General features: G+C 51.1%; 1 protein-coding gene across 2 annotated transcripts; it reads right to left on the bottom strand.

The window, feature by feature from the left end:
• Nucleotides 1-1618: 1618 nt before the first annotated feature.
• CACNA1F (calcium voltage-gated channel subunit alpha1 F) lies at nt 1619-27326 on the bottom strand. Of its 2 annotated transcripts, none has more exons than XM_004587930.2 (48): nt 27282-27326; nt 25321-25570; nt 24882-24987; nt 24526-24665; nt 23374-23516; nt 23129-23281; nt 22392-22588; nt 22179-22282; nt 21451-21641; nt 21147-21239; nt 20939-21032; nt 20735-20761; nt 20409-20569; nt 19156-19381; nt 17036-17243; nt 16816-16936; nt 16626-16707; nt 15733-15778; nt 15472-15523; nt 14763-14910; nt 14402-14531; nt 13964-14023; nt 13670-13776; nt 13489-13576; nt 12987-13094; nt 12813-12865; nt 11764-11910; nt 10784-10985; nt 10530-10688; nt 9632-9742; nt 9318-9401; nt 8560-8580; nt 8204-8332; nt 7544-7609; nt 7199-7290; nt 6628-6787; nt 6409-6536; nt 6040-6136; nt 5783-5885; nt 5400-5501; nt 5088-5218; nt 4793-4924; nt 3738-3904; nt 3140-3247; nt 2890-3017; nt 2687-2799; nt 2087-2284; nt 1619-1849 (listed from the first exon to the last, which is right to left on the bottom strand). In XM_004587930.2, the coding sequence occupies exons 1-48, from the start codon at nt 27304-27306 to the stop codon at nt 1619-1621; spliced, it is 5922 nt and encodes a 1973-aa protein (XP_004587987.2). In that variant the 5' UTR covers nt 27307-27326. The 2 variants fall into 2 exon arrangements, with proteins under 2 accessions (XP_004587987.2, XP_004587988.2); XM_004587931.2 differs by having other exon boundaries at nt 21484-21641; nt 27282-27306.
• Nucleotides 27327-27505: the final 179 nt, after the last annotated feature.

Genomic DNA, 27505 nt, shown 5'->3' with positions numbered 1-27505 from the left:
GACCTTGGTGATGTACTGGCTTAAAATGCTACCGATGGGGTTGTTGCACTAATGAAATCGGATAATTGGTGTCATGCACCCAGCCCGGAGTCTAATCACTGGTTCATTCTATCTCCTTCCTAGCCCTGGGATCCATTCGCTTCTCACCATCTCCTCCGCCACCCCGCCTGGCTCAGTCAGCCGTCATTCCTGACAATTTTAGCTTCTTCACTCACTTCCCCCTCCCTTCTGTTTTCAGCACATTTCAGAGCATCTATTTAAAATGCAAAGTTAACTATGTCACTACCCTACTCTCATCCCTCCCATGGTTCCCTACTGCTTTTAGAAAAAAAAATCCTTTAGTTTGGGGTCTGGCATTCAAGGCCTTGCAGGATCTGTCCTCAGGTGGTGTCTCTCATCCCAGCCCTCAGTAGTCTCTCGTGTCAGTCCCCATGCCCTTGGTCATGACTTGCTGGCTTCACTATCCACCAGGCCCAACCACTGAAAGCCTTTGTCTCAAGGTCTAGTGTGCCTGTATGTTCTGAGTTCTAGTCCATAATAATGACTTCCTTTAGATTCCCATCTAGGTTTGGTTGATAAAAATTATACAAATGAAAAACTCCTGGTCTGAGTGCTGGGCAGTGAGGCCCTAGTTCAGACAGGGCCAAGGGGTGTCCCTACCCCATACCAACCCCTGATACTGTCTCTCATTCCTTCAGAGAGGGACTGACTTCTACTTTGGATCAGCCATGTCCCATGTCTCAGGCATCTGACATGTCACAATGTCTGAACAGCCTTCACTGAATGAATGAGCCCCCAAAGGTGAGGCAAGCTGCCGAACTAGGCGCTCTGGGATGTGTGTGTGGGAGGAGAGTGGGTTACTCTTACGTGGTTTCAGGAAAGCCAGCGGGGCTGGGGTGGGGTGGAGAATGGGGTACTAGGGTTGAGTGGGAGTTCTGCCCTTGGTTGTCACCAAGGTCTGCTCCCAATGGATTTCGGCTTTCTTTTTCTCAGGCACAAGGTGGGAGGTGGGAGATGGCAATTGGGGATCTGAATTTAGCTTTGCTGAGATTCCTGCTGCCAACAGGGAACCCCCCTGCCTCCCTGCTTGAGACATCACAGAGCAGGCCCATTCCAAGCTTGAGGCAGAGCTGAGCTTTGCCTTTCCGCATCCTTTGATACATCTGTCTGCCCTTCCTTGGGCTGATATGCCTGACCCCTTGCCTCCCTTCCTCTTCCATGCGCCTCAGCATCCTCTCTGTCTTCCTTTCCTCCATCTCTTACCAGAGTCTGTCCCCTCCCCCACCACCTCCATCCTCTCCAGCTTTTTTTGGCTGCTGTCTTTTCCTCCTCCTCCACCTCCCTCCTTTCCTGATGCTGAATAATCAAGCCTGGTTGTCCTGGTTTCTGGAAATACTCATGTGTGGGCAGTGGCTTGGGCCTGGAACAGGGGATGATGGGAAATGCAAGGATGAGAGCTCGTCTTCCAGCCCTCGTCTTCCAGAACAAAGATGCCAAAACCTGGGAGCACGCATATGCGTGTGTGTGTGTGTGTGTGTGTGTGTGTGTGTGTGAGATTCATGACTGTCTCCTGGGGAGGGTGAGTAGGTTTATTGAGCAATGGGGGAGGAGTGGGGATTCAGAGGGCACCGATGCAGGTCATTTCATCCCCCAGGTCCTCATCATCCAAGCGCGAGAGGATGGACTCCTCGTCGCTGTAGAAGGAGCTGGTCCCCTGTGCCAACAGGTCACTTGCAGCACTGTCCATCTCATCCAGTGTCAGGCGACACGCGTCTGCGATTTCCTGTTTGGCCAGGGCTACAAAGCGCGGGTCTCGGGCAAAGAGGCCCAGGCCTTCTGATATGAGCACCTGCAGGTACAGGTGGGATTGAGACTGACTGAGGGAAGTATGCTTAAGAGCCAGTGGGGGCAGGGGTGGACAGTGGGATCAGCAGGGCACCAGTCATGCACGGAGAGGGCACCAAGCCAAGGGGTGGCTGGGTGTACAACACTTCCCAGGGACCTCTTTTTTCCTTCCTCCCTTGGTCCCTTTCCACCTCTTTCTCTCCCTACCCCCACCATCTTGCCCATGTCCCCTTAGACTCACAGCTTCCACCAAGCTGTCGGCACTGCCTCTCTTGCCATGGCCTGGGTTCGAGTGGGTTCCAGGTACATGCAGGCAGGTGAAGGTACGCAGTGGCCGGCCGGATTTGCTGAGGTATCCCTCCCCAGTGGCTCCTTCCTCCACCAGCAACAGTGGGGCATACAGGAGCCGGCCCTGCTGAGGAGGGGTGGCCCAGGAACCCTGGGAACCAGAATACACATAAAAGGGTCAGGGATGCAGGGGTGGGGTGGAAGGATCTATGACTCACTCCTGTGAGTCCGTTTCCTTGTCACCAATAAAGCAATGAGTCAGGGCAAATGGGTATAAATTAGCTGTGAGTTGATGTCAGTGCACTCTGCATGTTGGCTCTGCCGCTTACTAGGTGTGTGCTCTTGGATAGACAGACCTCTCTGAACCTCAGTTTGCCCATCTGTAAAGTGGGGCTAAGAAAAGTACCCCTCACACCAGTACAATGAGTGAGCAATTTGCATCCCTTGGTGTGTGACCTGGTTTTTGGCTGGGCCTGTCATGTAGCATGTCGGCTATATCTGGCCAAGGCTGCCCCCACCCCTCTAGACCTCATCACCCCCTCCCCTGCCTCACCTGTGCCCTGCTGGACCCTGAGTTGCGCCCTCGATGGTAGGTGCCAGGGATGGGTAGATCCTCACAGCTGCCCTGGCGCTGCAGACACTGGATGGTGAAGGAGGGCTTGCGGCCTGAGTGGAGAATGGAAGGATGGTTCCTGCCCATGGGTCTTCTGTCCTGCCGCCCCTTGCAGGGCCCTTAGGGCACATCACTGCTCTCACCTGCAGGTGTGGGGGGCAGCAGGCGGCGGCGTGGTGCATGGTGTCCATTCACATATCGCTGGGGTCTCTGAGGTGGCAAGAGGACTGCATTCGGGGGAGTCCCTGCCTGCTCATCTACGTAGAAGAACCTGTGTGGGAGTGAGGATGGAGGCGGGCGAGGAGTGAGGCCTGGACCCCGTGCTCGGGCCCCATAGGCCTGTCCTCCTACTTGGGGCCCCTGGGCCAATCCTACGTTGTATCACCAGCAGACCGCTCGGCCGCTTCCTCTTGCTCGTCCTGCTTGTCTTGCCCTCTAGTTCCCGTGAGCTGAGAACTTCCTTCTTCTGGGATGGTGAACATGAGCATGCCAGAGTCTCTCCTGGGGAAAGCAAGGCACGGTAGACAGACCAGATCCCCTTGGTAAGTGGCCTTGGGTCCCCAGGTCCTCCTCATCCCATGGCCTGTCCCCTAGAGAAACACAAGGGCTGATTTTTTTAAAGTCAACAGTGGCTTTTTTCACAGATGTTTGTCTCGTGAGAAGTACCCAGGTTTTTTTTTTTTTTTAATTACTCAAATAATGGCTCCATCACCTCCCTTTCACAGGTAAGGAAATTGAGGATCATGGCAACTAAGTGACTAGCCAAAATTCACTGAGCAAACAAGAGCTAAACTCATTTGAACTAAAGCCGTGTCATTCAATGCCTCTCTCATGAATCTTCCTTCATCCTCTATTCCCACCAAAGCTCAAAACACCTTCATCCTCCTCAGACTTCCGATCCAAGACCTTTGGTCTGTCTACCCCTGCCTCCTGAATAACCCCATGCACCAAGTGTTCCCCGTACTCTCCCCGCACCGGAGTTTGACCATACCTGTGGCTGTGGGGTGCAGCCTGGGGTGCATTGGGCTGTCTGGCATCAGGAGTCCCGCCATCATCCCTGGGTCCGACGCTGACTGAATCTGGGGGTCTGTCTCCAGTAGGAAGAGACACAGAAATCCTGGAATCCCGGCGAGATGAGGGCTGGGAGTCCATAGGGGTCTGTGGAGCATTATGGGATGGAGTGTTGCATCCACCTGACAATTGTGTCCCTTGGTCGTCTCCTTTCGTGTGTCTCCCCTACTAGTCCAGGGGCTCCCCAGGGGCTGAATCTGGGTCTTGACAGCTTATGATTGCACCTAATGAATATTTCTGTGTTACAAAGGTGGCTTCTCCCCAGACACAGCGTGAAAGACACTCAGGGAGATGAGGGAGTATTCTAAAATCAAGAGTTCCTGGGGTTCAATGTTGAATGTTGAGGGAGATGGGTAGGTTTATCCTGACTTGCACTTAGACATGAATATATATATATATATATATATATATATATATATATATATACACAATGTATATATACATGTATATATATACATACATGCATATATACATACATACATATATAGAAATATTAGCCAGCACCCCTGAAACATTAACATTATAAATCCGTTAAAAATGAACAACAACAGCAAAATAGGGGCTGGTGTTGTGGCACAGTGGATTAAACCACTGTTTAGAATGCTGGCATCTCATATGGCTTCCGGTTTGAATCTTGGCTGCTCCACTTCTAATCCAACTGCCTTGCTAATGAGCCTGGGAAAGCAGCAGAAGATGGTCCATTGGTTCTCTGGGCCCACATGGGAGACCCGGCTGAAATTTCAGGCCCCTTGGCTTTGGCCTGGGCCAACCCTGGGCATTGTGGCCATTTGGGGAGTGAATCAACACCTGGAAGATTTCTCTCTCTCTCTGTGTTTCTCTCTCTCTCTCTCCCTTTCTTTCTTTCTTTCTCTCTTTCCCTTTCTCTGTAACTCTGCCTTTCCAATAAATAATTCTTTGAAAAGTTAAGAAATATGAAAAAGAGTATCTCAGGGAGTGAACACTTGTTGAACTGACTTTGTGTATTTCTGGGTCCTTCTCATGTTCCTCCTCTTCTTCAGCCTGCCTCTCTTCCTCCTCTTCCTCTGTGTCACAGGTGAGGGCTTGCCGCATCTCAGGTCCCAGGTCCTGCAGGCTCCTCAGCCCAGCCTGTGGTGGTGGTGAGAGGTGGGAGGATAGAAAAGCATACTAGTGGGCAGGTACTCACAGTTTAAACACCCCCCCTGTAAGAGCTTGCTGCCCATGCGGCAGGGTGGCCTGAGCCCCTAGACCCTCTGTGTTCCACTCCCACCCTGGGTCTTGCCCTGCCTACCTGGAGGACAGAGGAGGTGCTTGGGGGGGCTTCGGTGCTTAGGAGCCCCTTTTCTTTCCTGCGCCGGAATTTGCGGAAGTAGTCCTGGATCAGGAATGTGGCGTAGAATTTTCCTACCGTGACCTCCTCCTCTGGGGCCGAGGGGAGAGAAGGCAAGGATATTACAGGAGTCCTCAGCCTTGTCTCCAGGCCCCACCTTCCTACTAAGCAGTACAGACTTGTCCCACTCCCATCTGTGGTCCACTGTCCCAGGCAGTGCTGGTTTTGCGGTGGGAAATGGTGTGGGAGGGCTTTCGGGGGAAGGTAGCTCACCGTCTGGAGGGGGTAGGACCTCATCCAGCAGTTTCTGCTTTATCCGCTTCCAGATCTTCTTGATGACCATGCGCAGCTCCTGGTTGGCTTGCTCCAGGTTCCCTGCATTGGAGGATCGTGTGTGTGTGTGTGTGTGTGTGTGTGTGTGTGTGTGTGTGTGTGTGTGTGTGTGTGTGTTTGGGTGGGCTGTTGCAATAGGAAGAAACTTCTTTCACAGTCACACACTACCCCAACTGCATGGGGACAAAGATCACAGACCTGGAAAAGTCAGTCACTCACTTGGAAGCTGAGAACTAGCATCAGGGTCCATCACATAGTGGCTTTGCTCCCTGCACCCTCTCCCAGAGACCCACCCCCTCCTGCTCCCTTCTGCCCCCTCCAACCTTCTGTCTTGATCTTCAGGGATGTCCGGACCAGGGCAAAGAGTGTAGCATTGAATGTCACTGTCCCATCGGAGTTCAGGGGCACGTTCATTGATACAAGTCTCTGAGAACACCAGAGACACAGAATTTATTCAGCAAAAATGCCGGGTGAGCAGGCACAAATGTTCCTGAGGCAGAAATCTTTTTGAAGATGTGATCAAACACCCCTCTACACCCAAAGCAGATCCCTGGCCACTGTGGTGGGCAGGTGCACAGACCTTACAGGCCACTCGGTGTGGACACAGCTTCCCAAATCCCAGCGGGGGCTGGATGCGTCTCAGCAGGGCAACCACATCCAGGTGCTTGATGCGGCCCCTAGGGCAGTTGGGGAAGGACCACTGGATTGGCCAAGTTCCCTTTAGTCCTTTCTTAAAGCCCCATCTGGTCATGGCTTCCTTCCCACACTAATGCCCCAGGGCCTAACAGGGAAGCAGCAGAGGGCAGAAGAGAGGGGCAGTGGAAACCCTGGGAGCATCTATTGATTGGGAAGTGGGATGCCTAGGTGTAAAGGTTTGAGGACTAGGGGACCATCTGGGACAGCGCATTTCCTCTTGGGATTCCAGGTTAAGACTCAGTGGGGGGCATACTTGGCCCCAGGGTCATATTCAGACCAGATCCTCTTGAATTCATCCAGGTGATGGGGGCCAAGGATGGACCAGTCTCTGGTGAGATAATCAAAGTTGTCCATAATCACAGCCACAAAGAGATTGATGATCTGCGGGCCAGTGAGTGGGAAGGTTAGGTGAAGGGCAGGACAGGGTCCTGCGGGTGGGGGGAGGGGGCTGATCACAAAGAATGGTTCTTACCAAGAAGGCACAGAGCATGAAGAAGCTGATAAAATAGGCAATGGCAAAACTGCTACCACAGGTGAATTCCTCACCAGGGCCAAAGTCTGACTCAGGGTCGCATCGATTCCCAGGCAGGCTGGCCAGCATGATCTCCTGCCAGGCCTCACCAGTGGCGCACCTGTGAAATCACACACAGGTGGCATCCTTCAGGAGGGTGCTGTGAAAAAGTCATGGCTGGTGGGATTGCGGGTGACCGGGGGAGTTAGCAGAAGTTTTTTCACCAGGGGCTGCCCCTGGTACAGCTGGCATTGAACAGTGAGTGTGACCATGTTGATGAGAGCCATGTTCATGTGTGCCAGATGGGTCACTTATCTCTCAGAAGTGGAGTGGGGGGAGTGGTGTGCATCTGAAAGCTAGTCAAAGAGTGATTACAGCTAAACTATTCTAGCAGGCTCTTTGACTCACAGCCAGAGAAAAGCTCTTGGGTTGTCTGGAGCTCCATGATTTCTGCATCCCAGAGAGGCAAGCTGTGTGACCACCATACACATGCTAGAGACTGAAGTTGCAGGGGAGGGTGGGGAGATGTCACCTGAACAGAAGAAGCACAGCCTGCGGGAAGGTCTGGAAGTTGTTGTTTCGATTGATCTGGGTGCCATCCTGAAGAGCCACTTTGCCAAACATCTGAAGGCACACAGGGTCAGTGTCGCTGGGGCTGAAACTATGCCATTACCTGTCACTGCCCATGTCATACCTCCTAATACCTACAGGGTGCTCCCAACCCTAACAGGCAAGAACTGCTGATCACATTTCATGGGGTCATCCACCTCATCTCTCTTTCTACCCACCACCTCCTCTTTCTTTTTGGGGCTATTGCTGCCAAATCTACCTCCCAGAAGAGAGCACGTGGGGGATGCTCCTTAGAGCTCCTACTTGCCTGCATTCCAATGACTGCGTAGATGAAGAATATCATAGCGATAAGAAGCGCCACATAGGGCAAGGCCTATGGAGATTGGGAGAGAGGCCAGACAGATGCTCAGGTCCAGGCAGAGAACTATAAGCCCTAGAATGAATGGACTGTTCAAGGTCCAGGCCTACTGGCAGATGGAGTCCATCTCCAAAGTGCCCAGGTCTATCAGTGTCTCTCAAATGTGGACATAATATTAAAGAGCAGAGTATGGAGTAGGCATTGTAGTATAGAGGGTAAAGCTGCTGTCTGTATTGCCAGAATCACATATGAGGGCTGATTTGAGTCCTGGTTGCTCTGCTTTCCATACAGCTTCCTGCTAATGCACCTGGAAAAGCAGTGCAAGACAGCCCAAGTCCTTGGGCCCCTGCTGCCCATGTGGGAGATCTGGATGGAGTTTCTGGCTCCTGGCCCAGCTGAGGCCATTGAAGCTATATAGGGAGTAAGCAAGCAGATGGAAGATCTCTCTCTGTCTCCACACCCTTCTCTATAACTTTGCCTTTTAAATGAATAAATATATAATAAAGGTTAGTGAGGCCAGAGGCAGATGCATTAGGCATGCTGAGAGATATTGTTATTGGCAGTGACGAAGAGACAGGCTGAGAGGTGTGAAGCAGGGGCGGGGGTCACCTGGAAGGATTTGATGAATGTCCAGAGCAATGTGCGAATCCCTTCACCCTTACTGAGAAGCTTGACCAGCCGCATGACTCGGAAGAGGCGGAAGAAGGTGATGGAAATGCGGGAGCTGTCCTCGGAGCTCTGGGGTTGGGGGAGGTGCAGTGGGAATGTTCAGTTCACACTTGCCCCAGGCACCTCCCTGCCTCATGCCTCAGCCTACTGGTCCCCAAACAACTCAGGGTGGTTTGGGAACATTTCTGAGGATTCTTGGGAAAGGCTGGATGGAGAAAGGGAAGGAAGTAAGAAGGCAGGGATGGTGTGGTGGAAGGGAATTGTGAGTACATAATCCCTGTTGTAAGGGGAGCTACCTCACCAAGGTGGCCACCATTCTGAGGTAAGGGGAGCATGGAAAAGGCAGAGATTACAGAAGATATGATGAAATCAAAGTCCCAAGTGCCCAAGAGGAGACATGACAGAGCATATAGGAAGGATGACAGGAAAGGGTATGTGGTAATGGATTAAGTAGGTTGTGGGAAAAGTTGGTCATGGGGATGGAATGGGGAGGATGGAGAGACATTGGAGCCAATAGAGGAGATGATGGAGCCAGTGGTGTCATGGAAATTATGGAGAGAAGCCATGGAGGACCCAAATGGAGAAGTCAGTAATGGAGATATGGAGCCAGCAGTGTTGTCAGTTGAAGTGATAGAACCATATAAGATCCAATGGAGGTGATGATGGAGCCAATGGTAGAGTCAGTGGTGAGGACAGAACCATAAAAGAGCCAGTTGTTGGAGGAAGTGAAGCCAACGAAGTAGTCAGAGGAGAAGATGGAGCCGAAGCAGGTGTCAGTTGAGATGGTGGAACCAAGTGGAGGTGAAGGTAGAGACAAGCAAAGACATAACAGTGGAGGCATTTTAGGAGATTGTCTAGCCAGTGGATAGGTTGCACAATTTAATAAGGGAGACTGACTGACTCAATGGGAATATAGAAAGGAGCTAGAATGAGGGCATCAGTCTTAAGATTGAGGCTGGTTAAAGGGAAGGCACCTCCACTCAGGTGAAAGAGAACCCCAGGGGTGGGAACGCTTGTAGGGGGAGAGAGGGTTAGGGGACAGGTCAGTCCTTACATTGACTTCGGTGACGGCAATGTCCACCACGCTGCCCACCACAATAAGAGCATCAAATGTGTTCCAGGCATCAGTAAAGTAGTGCTGTAGGGCAAGAAAAAGTGCTGTTCTGTCTTTGCCAAGCTAGGCCAGGGTAGTGGGGATTCTACAAGCAGGGTCTAGCTTGCACTGCTTTATGGACCTGGCATTTGGACCCTTCCTACTCCAACTCTCTTGACTCCCTGGATATCATACCCAGAAAACTTGGCAACAGGCAAAACTCCTAAAGAAGTCATGCAAAGAATGTGGGCCTAGGGTTGGGGGCAGGGGTTCACCTTGGGTTTGAAGGCAATGATTTTGAGCACCATCTCAATAGTGAAGAGACCAGTGAAGACCATGTTGAGGATGTCCATGGCGTAGTTAAAGGGAGCAGTCTGTTCATAGTGCTGGGGGAGAAAATCAAGTAGGGGCAGACTCGGGTAAAGCCCTCTCCACCCCCAACAAAACAGCCCTAATACTGGGCTCTACTGAGCCTGGAGCCATGAGGGTATCATGGATGGATCAAATCATTGTTTGCTTCTCACAATGGAGACGGGAAAGCCTACTTTTTGATTCCTAACTTTTCTTATAAACAGGATAGGTCAGTTTTCACTAATAAGGCATAAACATCAGTCTGCTGTTGGTTGGCAGCTTCTGTGAAAAACATTGTGCTTTCTAATTGAAGGTTCAAATAAAGACAGAGACCTGAAGCGCAACTCTCCATTCTTTTTTCTGCCCTGAATGTGATTTTGGTGTCTGGAGATGCAGCAACTGTCTGTGACCATGAAGCTACAACTCATGAGAATGAAAGCCAACTTGCTAAGAATGGGTCTGGGTGTCTGATGAGCAATAAGTAAAGAGCCTACTTTCTGCACTTCTCATTATGTGAGGTAACTGTTATATTTCTTTGACACCAGGATGCACACTTATTTTTGCACTTTAGAATCTCTAAGATTCAGGCATATTTTATAATCAATGGCAAGTTACTATGACTGTGGGCTACTTTTACACATTCTTACATGTCTGACATCTAGTTACTTTAGATTTGAAGAAATGTGGCTAGTGTCTCAATAAGTCTCTGCCGGATGGTGGTTTTCTTACTTGCAACCTAAAGCTTTCCTAACAATTCCCAAGGGATTGTGTGAAGAGAACAGGGGCAGGTGTCTAGCAAGGGTTGGGGAGGGGAGCTCAGACCTGCATGGCTAGGGCAACCGTGTTGAGCAGGATGAGCAGAAACATGAGGTACTCGAAGGCAGCAGAGTTGACAGTGGCCCACACACGATACTGATGCGGGTTCTTGGGAATGTAGCGGCGGAGTGGTTGGGCCTTGAGGGCGTACTCTACACACTGGCGCTGCATACAGGTACAGGGCATGAGTGAGCAGTGGAATTCCAAGGCAAGGGGGCAGGGATCAGTGGCCATGGGTAGGGTCTGGACTCAGATGTCACCTGGTTCTTGTCCAGCTCACAGTTTTGGTATTCCTGCTCGCCCTGGGCTCGGAAGGTGATGATAACAAAGCCCACGAAGATATTCATCATGAAGAATGCAATGATGATGATGTAGACAATGAAAAACACAGAGATCTCCACATGGTAATTATAGATGGGACCCTCATCTTCTGCGTGTGCATCAATGGCCTTGTATAGCAGCCTGTGGGAGCCAATGTGGGGATAGAGGTAGAGGCAGCTTATGCCTCTAGGACACTTAGCATAGACACATTAGAATCTCCTGCCTGCCACCATGAAGATGCCTAAATCCTCTGGCCTAACCACCTAGGACCTCCATTCATATACCAAGAAAAGCTCAGACTCATGTTCTCTGTCCCTGGCTTGTAGAAATTGACAGAGGCCTCCATAGTCCTTTAGGAGATGCTCACTCAGACCCACAAAGACCTCAAACCCCCTAATTTCCCACATGCCTCCAGATCCCCTTATCCAGCCACCTGGAGACCCTGGGGCAGCCCTCTGGAACTTCCCCACAAGCTCCATCAACTACAATCCCCTGCTCCATCTCCGTAGAGACTTCCAAATGGTGCCCCAAAGACCCACACAGCTGCCTAGAAACTCCATTATCATTTGTTCCATCTCTTTTTTTCACAGAAACATTTTTTTATGTTCCATCTCTTTAGAGACTCCCTCCTCCAGACCCCAGCCCGTCCTCCCAGACCTCCAGATAGTGCCATCTAAATCCCACCCAGTCCTCTCAGAGTCCTACTCAACTGCTGAATATCAGTCACGTTCCCAGAAAGAACTCCAGCTGGCTTCTGAGAGGAGCCACCAGGACTTGGATATGCCCTCCAGACCCCAGAACACCCAGTTCCATCTTGTGAATTTTTCACCACGTGTCCTCCATAGGTATACTCCCATCCATTCCCTGGAGATCCCACCCCCTTCCCAGTGCCCTGACATCCTCAGGCCCTGTTGCTCACGCAGGCCAGCCTTCGAAGGTGGAGACAGTGAACAGGGCCATCATGGCTGAAAGGACATTGTCAAAGTTGAAGTCACTGTTAATCCAGAGCCGCTCCCGAACCAGGGGTCGTGACACATCTCCATCAGGGTAGATCAAGAAGGATCCTCTGCAGGTGGTACAGACCAGCTTTAGCAGGTAAGGAGGGATGGAAACTGTGACTTGGAGGAAGAGGGTGAAGCTAGACAGCTTGTTCTTCCATATCTAGATTGGGTGATCTTGGACGCTTCACCTGATTATGCTTCCATTTTCCCTATAGCTGGCTTGTCACAAGGATTAAAAGTCAAGAAATGAGACTGGTATCTGGCACCTGGTTAGAACCATGACATCACCACTACCACCTTTACCACCCTCATAATCACTATCCAGGACAAAGGAATGCTGATATAGCAGCTACCACATAGTAGCACTAACTCAACTTCAGGCCCTGTGCTGGCCTTCCATGTAGTTACTTCACATTGGATAGTACATTTTGCCTACAGTGTGCTCTTTCCCTCACAACAACCATGTGCAGTAGGCAATCTGCTACCTGCGTTTTTCAGATGAGCAAATTGGGACTCAGTAAGGTTCAGAATATAGCCAAGTCTCATGAAGTGGATCTCAACCGGGAGTGTCTGACCCTACAGACCAAGTTTTTCATTGTTAACCTGTACAGAAGGCTCCAGATGAAAGCTAGGGACTTTGAATGCACTTAGAAATTGCTGTGGGGCAGGTGGAGGGAAGGGACTGGAAATGGAATGTGGGTGACCCTGGGGAATGAAGAGGGGTTTTGCGGGAGAGATTGGGGCCTACCACGGCTTGGGGAGACCTGAGAGTCTCTATAGTTCCAGAAGAAGGTCTAAGGGATGTTATTTTGGGCCCCTGGCAAGTTCTGAGTGCCTTGGGGGGGTCATGCAGCAATGTGGGGTCTCTGAAGTTCTTAGGAGGAAGTTCTAGGGGTTGCAGGTACAGTTCAGGGACCCCGTGGAAGAGATTCCAGGCTCTCTGGAGGGTCAGGTCTCAGGCACTCACTTGCATTCCTTTGGGGTGTGTTTGGCCTCATCAGTGCAGCTGTAGAATTTCCCCTGTAGGCAGCACATCAGTCAACTGGGTTCACTCCATCCATTCCCCTCCTCAACTCTGCCCCACTGGCCTTGACCCGTGCTTACACCCCTCCACACACACACACTGCAGTGCTTCTCCCACCTTGAAGAGCTGCACACCGATGCAGGCGAACATGAATTGCAAGAGTGTAGTGACAATCATGATGTTCCCGATGGTCCGGATGGCCACAAACACGCACTGCACAACGTGCTGTAGGAACCCACACATATGGCTAGTAGACACTGCAGCCCACGGTGGTCATGGGTTGGGGATTTTGGTAATGGGCATAGCTCAGGCCTTTGGGTTGGGGGCATGTACTTGCGGGTCAGGGGTCAAGGATGTGGGATTGAGAGGCAGTGAGTGATATGGGTGAGGAACAGATGTGCACCAACCATGAGTAACTGCTTGCTGGACAGGGTATGTGGGCATGGGCCAGGGCCCCAGATCACAGAAATGTGGCTGCTGGTAAAGAATGTGTGGCCACTTGTAAAGAGCATTGGTCTGGCCTCGTGGCCAGTGGTTGAGTCCACACTGCAAGGTCAGGCACTGACACGCATGGTCAGTCTGGTCAAGGATGCTGTGGGTTTGGATGAGGTGGGGTTACCTTCAGTCCTTTAGCCCTGTTGATGGCCCGGAGGGGCCGCAGTACACGCAGTACTCGGAGAATCTTCACCACAGAGATGGCGCTGGAGCTGAGGAGGAGAGAAGGCAGTCCTCAGGCCGTGCCTTTGGCTTGGCCCTGTGTCTGGGAAGAAGGGGCTGGGTGGGGAATGTGTATTACTCACTGGATACCGAAGGAGATGAGGGACACACTGACCACCAGTAGATCCAACAGATTGAACCAGCTACGGCAGAAGGAGCCCCGGTGTAGGAATGCCCCAAACACTGTCATCTAGGGACAGGACATCAGGCTAGACTCCAAGGTTTGTGGTTCTGGGCTGGGGTGGGGTTGGAGACAGGAGGGGTGGGCTGTAGACTGGTGGGTGGAAAGCAGCAACAGAGTTTAGCTGGAGTCAAGGGGAAGTGGGCTTTGAGGGTGAGTCTGGAGTATGTTGGAGCAAGCAAAACCTGTTAGTCACCTTTAGTAGAATCTCCACGGTGAAAATGGAAGTGAAGGCATAATCAAAATATCCCAGAATCTGGGGAACAAGGAAGAGGAGGAATTGCTGATTGTGACTGAGGGAAAGCTAGGTGTGTGCACTTGTTCATGTGTGCACCTCTCCTTGTAAGTTTTGTGTTCTTTCTCTCTCCCTCCATTACCTCCCTCTTCCACCGCCACTAACATCAAAAATTTTTCCCCAAGTCAAAAACTTTGACCATCTGAAAGATTGGTGTTGACATCTGCACTCCCCTGCCCCTACCCATCTACCTACTTTGACTGGTTGACCTCTCTGAGCACAGCTTCTCCACTAATCAAAAGTCCCATTCTTTTCCCTGCTGCTTTCTGGGTATGCTGCACACACAGTGGCCATGCTCTCAGCCCTGGGACAGTCTCCCTAGCCCCAGCAGAGGCTCACGTGATTGCGGAAGGAGTGGGCTCGGATGGGATCCTCGGCGGCCAGGGACACACTGCTGAGGATGATGAACACCAGGATGAGGTTGGTGAAGATGTGATGGTGGATGAGGGTGTGGCAGGCCTTCCTTAGCCTGGGGAGGCGGGGGCATGGGGTGGTGGTAGGGGGATGAGGCATGGTTAGAACTCGGGAGCCCAGAGTGGATTTCGGGAGCTTGAGAGACACAGCCCTGATCTCGATGCAACAGGCTGTGGCCCTGCTCCGCCTTAGCTCTTCTGTGGTGCTTTGTTCTATTCCCCCCTCCCCCCCCCCCCCCCGCTGCTGCCGGGCTCTGTGCCCAGCCCCTGCCACTCCCAGAACTCACGGGTTGGTCTGGCTGAGGCAGAAGAAGGCACTGCCCTCTGGGATGGGTACCACTTTCTCCTTGGGCACAACTTCCTGCAGGAGTTCCACATGCCCCACACCCCCTTCCTCCTCTTCCTCTTCCTCTTCTTCTTCCTCCTCTTCCATGCCTGTCCCCAGAAAAAGAGCAAAGGAGAAAAGTCATTGAGAAAATGGATAGAAAGCACCTAGAGCGGTACTTGTCACATGGCTAATGTTTCCCATTTCCCTGTGTGCAAGTTGGTTCTGGAGGGAGGGCATTATGGTCTGATTGTTTCACCCCTGAGCACCCAGCACCCAGAACAGAGTCTAGTGTACATTAGGAGCTCAGTAAAACGTGTGTGGAATGGGTGTTGTAACTGCAGTTAAAAGATAAGTTGAATTTGGCACAGAAGATTTTGAGATCCTTGCAAAATTTTTTTTCATAAGACTTATTTTTTCCCACTCCTCATATGTGTGCATAACTTTATAATAAAGGCTTGGAGAACTTCTGTAATATAATGAAATGCCTGTTTCACTTTTCTAACATTGGAGTTCCCCAGTGTTGCTGGCTACATGGGAAACCCATTATTTTCAGGATGATCTTGGAAAAGCCTGTGCTCCAAGAGAGGACGGTCTCAGGGTCAGACGCTGTCTGCCTGAGCTCTATCCCCAGGATCCCACACGTCCTTCATTTGGCTTTGCCCACTTGCCTGTTCGTTCAGTCTTTACACCCTCCTCATCGTCCTTCTCACCATCAGGCACCTGGGGGGGGGGACAGGAAGCTGGGGGTCATTTTTTTAATCAGAGGAGACACCAGGAGTTGGACACACGGGGGAGGCATGCAAGGGATACAGTACTGTGGGCTGGGGGTGGAGGAAGACGAACAGGCAGAGGATGAGGGTTAAAGCTACGCATGCACAGGTTTTGGTGGTAGTGGAAGAGACATAGACTGCCCACGGCTTCTAACTCACCAACACTCCATTTTCCTGTGGGGGATTGCCCTTGCTATTCTTCTCTCTGTTTGAGGAAATTATGGGGTGATTGCTGCCAATGTCAATCGATGGGTGAGGCTGAGAGGGTCACTGCATTCAGATTACACGTTCCTTGGGTTCCATAGGCCCTCCATACTTAAACACCACCCCACCACGCCGGTTCTATTTTTTTTACACCCTGTTAGGTTCTTTCTGGCATGTCCCTTCTCAGTCTCAAGACTCCACTCCTCACATTCAGAACAACCAAGTCCTCACCCCAGCACAAAACGTCTTCAATAAGCCCTTTCTATTCCCTCTACTCCATTTGATCTCATTCCCTACCACTCTCTTCCTTTCTCATGCCATTCTAGTTTCACTGGTGTTATTGGACTAAAAACTATCAGCATTTTCATATCAGCATCTTTCCTTGTACCTGCCATTCCTGTAACTCGAGTACTCTTCCATCACAGATTTGCATGGCTCTCTCCCCCACTTCGTTCAGATTTCTCAGCTCAGCTGTCATTTCCTCCAAGAGACCTTCTTTTGCTACCCTAACCTATAGGACTTCATTAGATATCATTAACATACAGTTTTCTTGATACATTATCTTGTTTGTATTTTTGTTTGCCTTCTCTGTGCCAGAGTGCCAGCTCTGTGAAGGCATGGATTCTGTTTGCCTTGGCTCTGGCTAGCTCCTCAGTATTTAGAATAGGGCCCAGCTCAATAAGTGCCTGTGAGTTGAATGAAAACTGGCTGACTGTATCTGCAGGTGAGGATTACCAGGGTAATCAAAGGCCTCTCTGGTGCAAGTGAGGTGTGTGTGTGTGTGGGGGGGGGTTTATCAGTAAGAGATTCCAGGGAGAGTCTATCTTGGAGGCAGAGCCAGATCTCACCTGCCCTTGTCTTTGGCAGTTCCTGCATCTCCACTGGCCAGGTTGTCCACAGCAATGGCAAGAAACACGTTCAACAGGATGTCTGTAGTGAGCTTAGGTTACAGAGGATGGAGAAGAGCCTACCTGTGGCCTGCCTGGCTCCCCGTCCACCCTACCCTCACCAATCTTCCTGCTAAGGATCCAAGGATACAGTTGCCACAGATGAAGAGAATGATGAAATAGACACACACTAGCATCCCTGGGAAGAAGGGGCCACCATAGGCCATGATGCCATCATACATGACTACATTCCAATCCTCACCTGTTAGGATCTGGGGGATGGGGTGGAAATCATTGTGAAGTTCCTGGGATCTTCTCCAATTCCAAGCTCCCAATTCACCAACCCCCCCCCCAGGATCTCCAGCTCCCACCTGAAAGACCGTGAGTAGGGCCTGGGGGAAGGTGTCAAACGTGCTTCGCTTAGTTTGAGTCTGGTCAAAGTTGAACTTGCCCCCAAACAGCTGCATGCCGAGCAGAGAGAAGATGATGATGAAGAGGAAGAGGAGGAGCAGCAAGGACGCGATGGATTTCATTGAATTGAGCAGTGATGCCACCAGGTTGCTCAGAGATGCCCAGTGTCTACAGAAGAGAAGGAGAAGAACAGGGCTTGGGCATCAGGTTGAAAGTAATCTTGGAATTGGGGATATAGTGAAGTTAAGTATGGGAACAATTGAGTTTGGGATTAGTTTGGTGTAATGGAGATCAGGTTAGGATGGAGGTTCAAATGTAAGTTGGTAAAGCTAGAATTGGATTTCAGGTTGAGACTGGGACTTGGCTTGGCGATAAGATTGTGGATGAGTATTGGCATAGAGGAAGAGATAGGATGAACTCGAAGCGGAAGCAGGGAATGAAGTTGTAGTTGGAGGTAGAGTGACAGGGGTTGGGATATGGGGAATGAAGAGTATTTCCTAGTTGGTGCTTATTAATTAAAGTGGGGATGGGAATTAGGGATGAGGTGGGAGATAGGATTGGATCTAAGGAAAATGTGTGGTTATGGGTATGGTGTTAGGGTTGGGGTTGGGATTGGGATGAGTATGGAGTTGAGTTTGGAGGTCTGGTTAGGCACATTACAGCAGAAGTGGAGTGCAGAAAGAGGATGCAAATGGAGCAGACACTTTTCATAATGGACTTTAAAAAATCTTTAAAAAAATACAGATATTCCCATTAAGTTGAACAAGATGGCAGAAAGAAAAATCTAGCAGTAAAATGGTCTATGGCCATTGTCCACAACAAATGAGAAATTGCAGTCTAACAGCTTTGGCAGTAATTATCAAATGGATTTTCATACCCACAAAAGCAGGAACTCATGTCCACTTTGATACCTGGTGTTTCCTTGGGTCTAAAACCGTGCTAAGCATGCAGTAGGCACTTAATGCATGGATACTAAGTGAATGGGGGGCAGCATTATAGCACCGTGTTAAGCTGTTGCTTGCAACATTGGCATCCCATATGAGTGCTGGTTCAAGTCCCATTTGCTCCATTTCTAATCCAGCTCTCTGCAAATGTGCCTTGAAAAGCAGCAGAGACATGGCCCAAGTATGTGTGTGTTCTTGCCACCCGTGTGGAAGCCCCAGATGGAATTCTGGGATCCTAGCTTCAGTCTGGTGCAGTTGTGGCTGTTGTAGCCATCTGAGATTTGAACTGCCAGATGTAAGATCTCTCTCTCTAACTCTGTCTTATTATTATTATTATTACAGACAGAAGAACTCTGTTTATTTTTATTGAGAAGACTGATTTACAGAGATAAGGAGAGACAGAGAGAAAGATTTTCCATGCACTGGTTCACTCTCAAAATGGCCATACCAGCTAGATCCAAGCTGATTGGAAAGTAGGAGCCAGGAGCTTCCTTCAGGTCTCCCACACAGCTGCAGGATCCCAAGGCTTTGGGCCCTCCTCTGCTGCTTTTCCAGGGCAAAAACAGGAAGCTGAAAGGGGAACGGAACAGCCAGGGCAAGAACTGGTACGCATATGGGATGCTGGTGCTAGCAGGCAGATGATTAGCCAATTGAGTCATTGTGCTGCCCCTAACTCTGTCTTTCAAATACTTACACAAATCTTTAAAAACATGGATGGTGGTGGGCCTGGCGTGGTAGCCTAACAGCTAAAGTCCTCGCTTTGCATGAGCTGGGATCCCATGTGGGTGCCAGTTCTAATCCTGGCAGCCCTGCTTCCCATCCAGCTCCCTGCCTGTGGCCTGGGAAAGCAGTCGAGGACGGCCCAAAGCCTTGGGACCCTGCATCCGTGTGGGAGACCTGGAGGAAGTTCCTGGCTCCTGGCTTCGGATCAGTTCAGCTCCAGCCATTGCGGCCACCTGGGGAGTAAATCAGCGGTTGGGAGATCTTCCTCTCTGTCTCTCTTCCTCTCTGTATATCTGACTTTCCAATAAAAAAAATGTTAAAAAAATGAATGGTGGTGCAGGTGAAGTTATCGTGGGAGCTGGGGTGTAGCCTTGGGGCTATTTGGGATCCCAGTGTTCTCATCTGCCACCCACCTGGTGACCTTAAAGATTCTGAGGAGGCGCACGCATCGCAGCACTGAGATACCCAGGGACTGCATGGCGCCCACCTCCACCAAGGTGGTCTCCAGGATACCCCCACACACCACGAAGCAGTCAAAGCGATTGAAGAAGGAGGAGACGTAGACAGAGGGGCCCAGACCATACAACTTGAGAAGCATCTCCACCGTGAACAGACACAGCAGCACTTTGTTGGCATACTCTGTGGGGAAAGGGGACAGCAGTGACATGCTAGCCAGTTAACATGGTGCCGTGGGGAGGTGGTGCACACTGGGTGATCTGGGGTAGCTGGTAACAGGCCAGGTGCAGGTTGGGGGTGGGGCTAGGGATGGGGTGGCCTTGTAGGGCACAGTGGGGGAGGTTGGGTGGGGCCTGCGAGAGCAGGGGGACTCCAATTCAAGGAAAGAGCTAGTGGAAGTTGTGATTGGAGTGGGCTGGTTTTGGCTGTGGGGTTACAGGTGTTGTCAGTACTCATGGTGAGGCAGAGGTTGTAATAAGTACTAGCAAGAGCTAACATGGTCTTGTCCTCTCTGAAAGTGGAAGACGGGAGCTAGAACCTTGTCTTTTCCTCATCCTCTCCCTTCCTGGCCCACTCTCCCTGAACACTGAACATGGCTCATGTGTGTCTATATCCCTCACCTTCTGAATAAACTTTAACAGTTTCTTAAAAGGAAAAAGAAAAAAGAGCTAACACCAAATGTTCATCATGAGTGGGGTCATGCAATGTTCTAAGCACCTTACGCTGTAACTCATCTCATCATCTCAACTAAACAGATACTATCATTTGGGTCATTTTGCACATGGGGAAACTGAAGCACAAAGGCATTAACTTGTCCTGACAGTGTGTGAACTTGGCGTCTGGCTCTGCCACTCACTAGGTGAATCTTGGGATTTGCTGCTGAACCCTTCAGTGTTTTGGTGTTCGGGACTCTGTGCCTTACTACTTGAGGTCCCATAGGGTTGGGGGGCTGGGCAAGAAATTGAGTTCATACACATAAGGTACCTAGAATAGAACTTGATGCACCCAACAAGGGTCACGTTGGTGCGAGCTCTAAGGTGGATATGGGGCAGTTTTCTGCCCTCATCTGGGTGGCAGAGCAGTGTCTTGGAGGCCACAGGTCTCCTGGGCACCTTGGATTTGGACTTGGGGTTGTGGAGGACAGAGAGGGCTGAGGAAAGGTCCAGGGGGGTGGGGCAGAGGGCTAGTAGGCTGCAGGGCAGGTGCGCACCCTGGGTCTGGGTGAGCCATACTGGCTGTCCGTGGTGCTCCGAGGCAATGGTCAGCGTGTTGAGAAAGACAAGCAGCAGCACGGCCCAGTAACAGGCATTGGACTTCACAGCCCGCCTGCAACGTGCTCGGAGGCTCCTGTTGACTCTACGGAGGCGGCGGCTGCCGGGAAAACAGAGCCCACAGGCTGAGCTCACCTACCTAGGCCCTGGTTGGGGTGGGGTACTGAGGTAACGGATGTCTGGAGGCCATGGAGGATTTGAGAGGGCAGGGTGAATGTATCTCAGAAGCATGCGGTCAAAGGGTTGCACAATCCTCCCAACTCACCAGACCCTGGTTTTCATGATCTTGTTTCTGGAAGAGGAAGGGAGATGAGCGTCAGAAGGCTTACCCCTCCCCCCACGGCCCCGGGGAAGGGGAGTCAGTGCCCGAGAGTGGATGTCAAAGTTTGGAGTCAAGGTTTGATGCCAGTGTCAGGACTGGGGTCAGGGTCTATACTGGGGTCTAGGTCAAGGGCTGGGGGAACCTCACAGGCAGCGTGTACAGCCAGCCAGAGGCCCTTCCTCTTCATCTTCGTCACCCGTGGTCTCTGCCATGGAGCCTGTGTCACTGGCTGGAAGACTGGCTGAAAGGCAGAAGGTGGGGAGGGAGAGAGGTCAGGACCCGGAAACCCCAGGGTCCTGTCTCTGCTTGCCCAGCCCATCCCACCCCCAACTCTGCAGCCTGTTGGGACCCCCACCATGGCTGCTGGTAGAGTGCGTGGAGCGAGTAGAGTGACTGAACCAGCGAAGATGTCCACGCCTCCTACTGGTCAGCTCGGCCAGCTGTGGCCCTGTGGGGTCAGAGAAAGAAAGCTGGAGAGGAGGGCTTGGGGGCAGGGTTAGGGCCATGTCTAGGATGGGGCAATGTTATTTGGGGTTTGAGGCTGGCTGTAGAGTCTCTGTGTCTAGAGCCCTAACTGGCAGCCGGGTATCGGTAGGCGTGGAGTCCATTGGAGCCCCACATGGAGCTAGAAGGGGATTGGCCATGGTAAGATTGCCTACGGTGGCCGGTCCGGCCCTCTTCAGCCACAAAGCCAGAGTTGCCATCTGCCAAGGGGTCCTCGAGGTCCAGCTCCTCTGCCTGTGTGATCCAGTCCAGGTAGCCCCGTAGATCCTCCTCCATCTGTTGCTTCTCTCGAAGTTTCTGGAAGTCTCCCCGGGCTTTAGCTTTCTCCCTCTCCTTGGAGAATTCCCTGAAGGAAGAGGAGGGAGAGCTAAGAGGGGGAGCTGCCCCATTCCCTTTCTTTCATCCTGCTAACTGTACTAGCCTCCTAGCTGTTCTGTGAATATGCCCAATACATCCTGGCATTGGAGCCTTTGCATTGGCTGTTCCCCCTGTTGGAACACTCTTTCCTACCATCCCAGCATGGCCCTCATCTTCATATTTTCACTGAAATAACATTTTCTTGAGTAGTCCTGTTCTGACATCCCTAACAGCAAGCCCCCCCATTTTTATCTTTATCTTTCCTCTCTTTTCATATTACATGGAGATGTGGGTACATACCCCCCCCCACAATTTGTCATGTATGTTTATATTGTTTTTTCCCATCCAACTGTAGTTCAGGAAGCCTGTTTTTCATCTCTGTTCCATTCCTAAAATGCCTCACATGCTGTTGTTGCTCATGGTTGAGCATTTTGGATGGGGTTTTACAAGATGCCTAGGAGTTTTCCAGACACAGGAAAGGGGGAGTTGGAATTTGTGGGGGTGGAAAATGGAGTAAGTCTCTCACCCACTCAGAACACCAAGTACAAGGTTGAGGACGAAGAAGGACCCAAAGATGACCAGGCTTACGAAGTACACCCAGGGCAACTCATACCCCATGGCATCCTGCATCTAGGGAGAGAGGGCACATGCTGGTTAAAGCACACCAACATTCCCTCTGAACCCGAGGTTAGGAAAGGCAGGTATAGCTTCCAAGTTGGGTGCCCACTATGCACCTCACCCAGTAAAGCACGTCGGTCCAGCCTTCCATGGTGATGCACTGGAAGACTGTGAGCATGGCAAAGAAGAAGTTGTCGAAGTTGGTGATGCCACCATTGGGCCCTGGCCAACGTCCTCGGCACTCGGTCTGGTTCAGTGTGCATGCCCGTCCAGAGCCAGAAGATGCACAGGGCGATGGGTCCTCCTCTGCTTCCACATCTGTGGAGACGGTCGGAACTTGGGGCTCCCACCCTGGATCCCCTCGCTCCTGGCACTGATTCAGGGGCCTAGAATTTTCAAAGACAACTACAATCCCTAGCTCCATTTAGAGTCCAATCCTTTGAGGTATTCCGAACTACTGGGAAGCTGTGAGTTCCACTACATTGGAGTTTGGGGGCAAAATCCTTGAATTTGAGATCCTAGTAAAGGATATCTTGGACTTGGGCAAGACTTGGGCTGCTGATGGAAGGGAGGATGTGGAGGGTGGAGTAGTAAGTACCAGGCAGGCACGTGGCCTGTGGGTGAAGTCTTGTGATAAGAGAGAAGCTGTTAGCTACAGAGGTTATAGTAAGGGATTTAGGGAGGAATGTTGGATATGGGGCAGGGCTTGATTAGCTGGTCGTGAAGCCTGAGACTAGGGGTGGAACCTTGCAAATTCCGATGAGTTTCCTGGCAAACAGAGTGGGACTAGGAATTGGCTGGGGGATGTGGGGTGGAACTGGGGGGGTGTCCTGTGCTGGGCCTGGTGTGCTGGCTGACCTGATCCGAGAAAGTAGCACGTCTTGTGCATGCGTCCGAGGAACAGCTCAAGGCCAATGATGGCATAAATGATGATGACGAAGAGAACAAGCAGGGCGATGTGCAGCAGCGGCACGAGTGCCTTCATGATGGAATTTAGCACAATGTGCAGGCCTGTGGGGAGGTAAGAGTGTGTGACACGGGCCAAGGTGAGCTCTGCCCCACCTCCACCCCACCAACCATCCAGAGGGGGACATGCCACTCACTTGGGACCCCAGACACCAGCCTCAGTGGCCGCAGCACACGGAACGCCCGCAACGCCTTCACATCAAAGCCCCCTGGCTTCCCCCCAGTATGCGGGGCATCACCCGGCCGTCCAGGGCCCTGCTCCAGAAGCACGCTGAACAGCCTGACCAAGAACATGGCATGGGGGAGGTGGGGTCAAGCCTTGTGAGTTTCCACCCTTGTTCCCCCCCACCACCATTCCCTAAGCCGAGCACACCTCCCTGTAACAGGAATGCATGTGGACTTAAAATATGTTAGGATTGGGGTGGGGATTGTGCACAACAGCTGCCTGGGACCCGGGCATTCTATATGGTTTGAGTCTAGGTTGCTCACTTCTGATCCAGCCCCGTTACTGTGCCTGGGAAAGCAGTAGAAGATGGCTCAAGTGCTTGGGCCCACATGGGATACCCAGAAGAAGCTCCTGGCTTTAGACGGGACCAGCCCATGCCGTTGTAGTCATTTGGGGAGTGAACCAGTAGATAAAGTGCACATACTCTCTCTCCGTGTCACTCTCTCTCTTTCTCTGTCTCTGTAACTGTGCCTTTCAAATAAACAAGATAAAAATTTTTGGAGAAATGCAGTCCTGTAGGTGGAGCTTAGCCTACTATGCTACAGCACCAGCTTTGGTATTTCTGTTTTCATTAAGTCCTTCCCTTCCTCCCTCCCTTAATTTTTTCAAAAATGTTTATTTTTATTGGAAAGACAGATTTACAAAAAGAAGGAGACACAGAGAGAAAGATCCTTCATCCACTGATTCACTCTCCAAATGTCTGTAGTGGCCAGAGCTGAGCCAATCCAGAGCCAGGAACTTCCTCTAGGTCTCCCACATGATTACAGGGTCCCAAGACTTTGGGCCATCCTCCACTGCTTTCCCAGACCACAAGAAGGGAGTTGGATGATAAGTGGAGCAGCTACGATACGAACTGGCACCCACATGGGATGCTGGCACTTGGAGGTGGAGGGTTATCCAGTTGATCCAACATGCTGGCCCACAAATAAAACTTAAATAGATAAATGTTAGTATTTCTTATGCTGCCTGCATAGTGGAGCAATCTTAAACAGTTGCTTCCCTGAGTGCAGAATCTTGCAGTTCAGAAGGTCAACTAGAGCACCGTGCCCTTTCAGATGCGCACCCGACCACAACGATGATGAAATCGAGAAGGTTCCAGCCATTGCGGATATAGGCGCTGGGGTGGAGCACCAGCCCATAGGCCACAATCTTGAGTACGGTCTCCACAGTGAAAATCACCAGAAAGACGTACTCCACTTGCTCCTGTGGGAGGAACCATGGGTGGGGTGGGAGTTGGAGAGTTACATGTAGGCAGGGTTGAAGGGATTGAAGGTTGGTGTGTGTGGGGGTCTAGATAGAGGATGGGGCTGTGTAGAAATGGGTCATTTGGGTCTGAGGAGGACAGGGCTTGTATAGCAGCCTTGAGATGTGACTTTCTGTGAAGATGGGGTAGGTTGGGTATGGGGGAAGGTGCCTCACCAGGTTGTGATTAGCGGTGTTGGAGTCATCTTCAGGGAAGGGGATGTAGACCCCCAGAGCCACGCAATTGGCAAAGATGGTGAGCAGGATGAGGATGTCAAAGGGCCTTAAGTGGACGCAGTCAAGGAGCCAGGCAGAACCTCTGTGTGCCCCTGACTCCCAGGTCACCGATCCAGACTTCCCCAGCCCTGCTCCCCCAACCCTACCCTACCCTAGGCCTTGACTTGGACCACAGTGGAAACCTCAACCACTTTGTGATTTAGTCCTTGATTCTAAATCCACCCCATTCCCCAGCCATGACCTCTACCTTTCTAAACTCCCCTTCTAATCCTGTTCTTGACAATTGATCCCTAATAATCTCAACCAGCCTCCATCTCAGCCTTGACCCAATCGTTGACTATTGGTTCCCTTGAGGCACGCTCCTGGCTTTCCAGGATGCTTCCATTCTACAATGCTGATGCAGGATCTCCGCAGGGGATTGGCTAGGGTGAGGCAGAAGAGTGCCCGGGGTGACCGCTGAGCACTGGCCACTGCCACTGTCTTGTGCTTGCTGTGCTGGGTCTTTCGTCTAGGGGTCCCCAGAGCCGATGATCCACTAATGTCATCCCCCACTGCTGGAGCTCCAGCGGACAGCCCCCATTCAGGACCAGGGCATTCTCCATTGGCTGGACTGGGGTCTGGAGTGTTGTCTGTGTGGAGAAACCAAATCAGAGAGTAAGAAGGTATCAGAATATTGCTGCTTCCTGCCCACTCCCACGTTTAAAGGAAGAAGAAAAGAGTGCATAAAATAAGGGAGAGTTGGGCCTGGCACAATAGCCTAATGGCTAAAGTCCTCATCTTATATGCGGAGGGATCCCGGATGCTCCACTTTCCATCCAGCTCCCTGCTTGTGGCCTGGGAAAGCAGCAGAGATGACCTAAGTCCTTGGGACCCTGCACTCCCGTGGGAGACCTGGAAGAGGCTCCTGGCTCCTGGCTTCTTATCGGCTCAGGTCCAGCCTTTGCAGCCACTTGGAGAATGAACCAATGGATGGAAGATCTTTCTCTCTGTTTCTCCTTCTCTTTGTAAATCTGCTTTTCCCAGAAAAATAAATCTTAAAAAAAATTAGGGAGAGTTGGGACTATGGATGATGGTTTTTTTTTGGGGGGGTGGTAAATGTAGTGATAAGATTAAGATTGGGGATAGAATAACAGTTTGCAGGGGGTGAAGGGGAGATTACATATCCAAGCAAAGTAGAGTTTGATGTCAACGCTGGGAGCTAGACTTTAGATTGTCATGGGGGTGGGATTAAATTTCTAACTGGCAACAAATTTAAGGTGAGTGGTTGCTTTTGGATTGCAATGGGATTGGGTTTAAATGTGGGAAGGAATGGAATCTGATTTCATTTTGCTTGAGGGTTAGGATTGCTTATTTTGAATGAATTGGGATAAGAATGGGGATCAAGGTTAGGGTTGGAGTTGAGTTTTGAGTGGGGTTTTCAGCTGAGTCCACCTCCCGTTCCCATTACCTTGTTTCCCATCTCTGTAGGAGAGTAGTTTGGCTGGTTAAGACAGCCAGCTCTGCAGGAAGCAACATCCACAATTAAATCCTGACTCTACCACTCGATAGCTGTGGGGACAAGTGATATAATCTCTTGGAGCTTTAATTTTCTCGTCTATATAATAGGGATGATAAGAGTATCAAGAATACCTACATTATATGCTGGCTGTGAGGGTTGACCAAGTTTGACAGTCAGAATGCCTAACACAAAATATTATAGTCATTTTGTAGATGAGGAAATGGAGTCCAAAGTTCAAAGCGACCTGAAGAAGTGGTTGAACTGGGAGTCAAACTGAGGCAATCTTACTCCAGAGTAAGATAAATTTATCTCTCTCTTTCTCTCTCTCTCGTTTTGTTTGTTAAAAGGATTTTGCAAAGTTAGAGACCACGCTCACTAAGAGTATTGACATCCAGGGGTTGAGATTGCGGTTGAGATCAGGTGATGTTAGAGCGCTTGGTAAGGTCTGTATCCAGGGCGGGGTTGGACTCTAACAGGGATTGGCCTGCTGGGAAGCAAGATTTACTTTAGGATTCAGTTGGTGCTGATGATGCAGTTAGAGTTGGGGTGGACGCTAGCATAGGCTTAGGTCCAGGATTCAGGTTGGGTTTCTTTTGGGAACTAAGGAAAGAGGTGGAGCTGGGAGGCGTTAGGGGGAAGTGTCCTGTCAAGCGGGATATCAGAGGGCAGAGGTTGTGTTTGGGGCTGGCTGGGATGGGAATGGGGTGGTAGGATTCTGGTCCCCGGAAGCGCTCCCTGGGGGAGGGGGTCTGGGAGGACATTGGATGGGTGAGAGGAGCTGAGGGTGGAGGCAAGCCCAGGCTTGCTCCAAGGGTCTGCAGGGGGTGGGAAGCAGCTCTCACCTTTCCCGCCTTCAGATTCCGACATCCTCCTTTTGAGATTGAAGGGCCATCTGCGCACAGCCTCCCTCGCCTCCCCCAGCTTTAGAGGGATTAAGGTCACAGGGTGGGGCGATTGCAGCATTGGGAGGGGGAGCAGGAGTGCAAACAGGATGTTGGTGAGCCAGAGCTTGGCGATGTGAAAGGCACTGATTAAGGTGGAGGAACTCACCATGCGGGGAGGGCGG

The sequence above is a fragment of the Ochotona princeps genome, chromosome X, assembly GCF_030435755.1.
Source record: "Ochotona princeps isolate mOchPri1 chromosome X, mOchPri1.hap1, whole genome shotgun sequence".
In the NCBI taxonomy this organism is placed as follows: domain Eukaryota; kingdom Metazoa; phylum Chordata; class Mammalia; order Lagomorpha; family Ochotonidae; genus Ochotona; species Ochotona princeps.
This window is presented reverse-complemented; position numbering and strand designations above follow the sequence as displayed.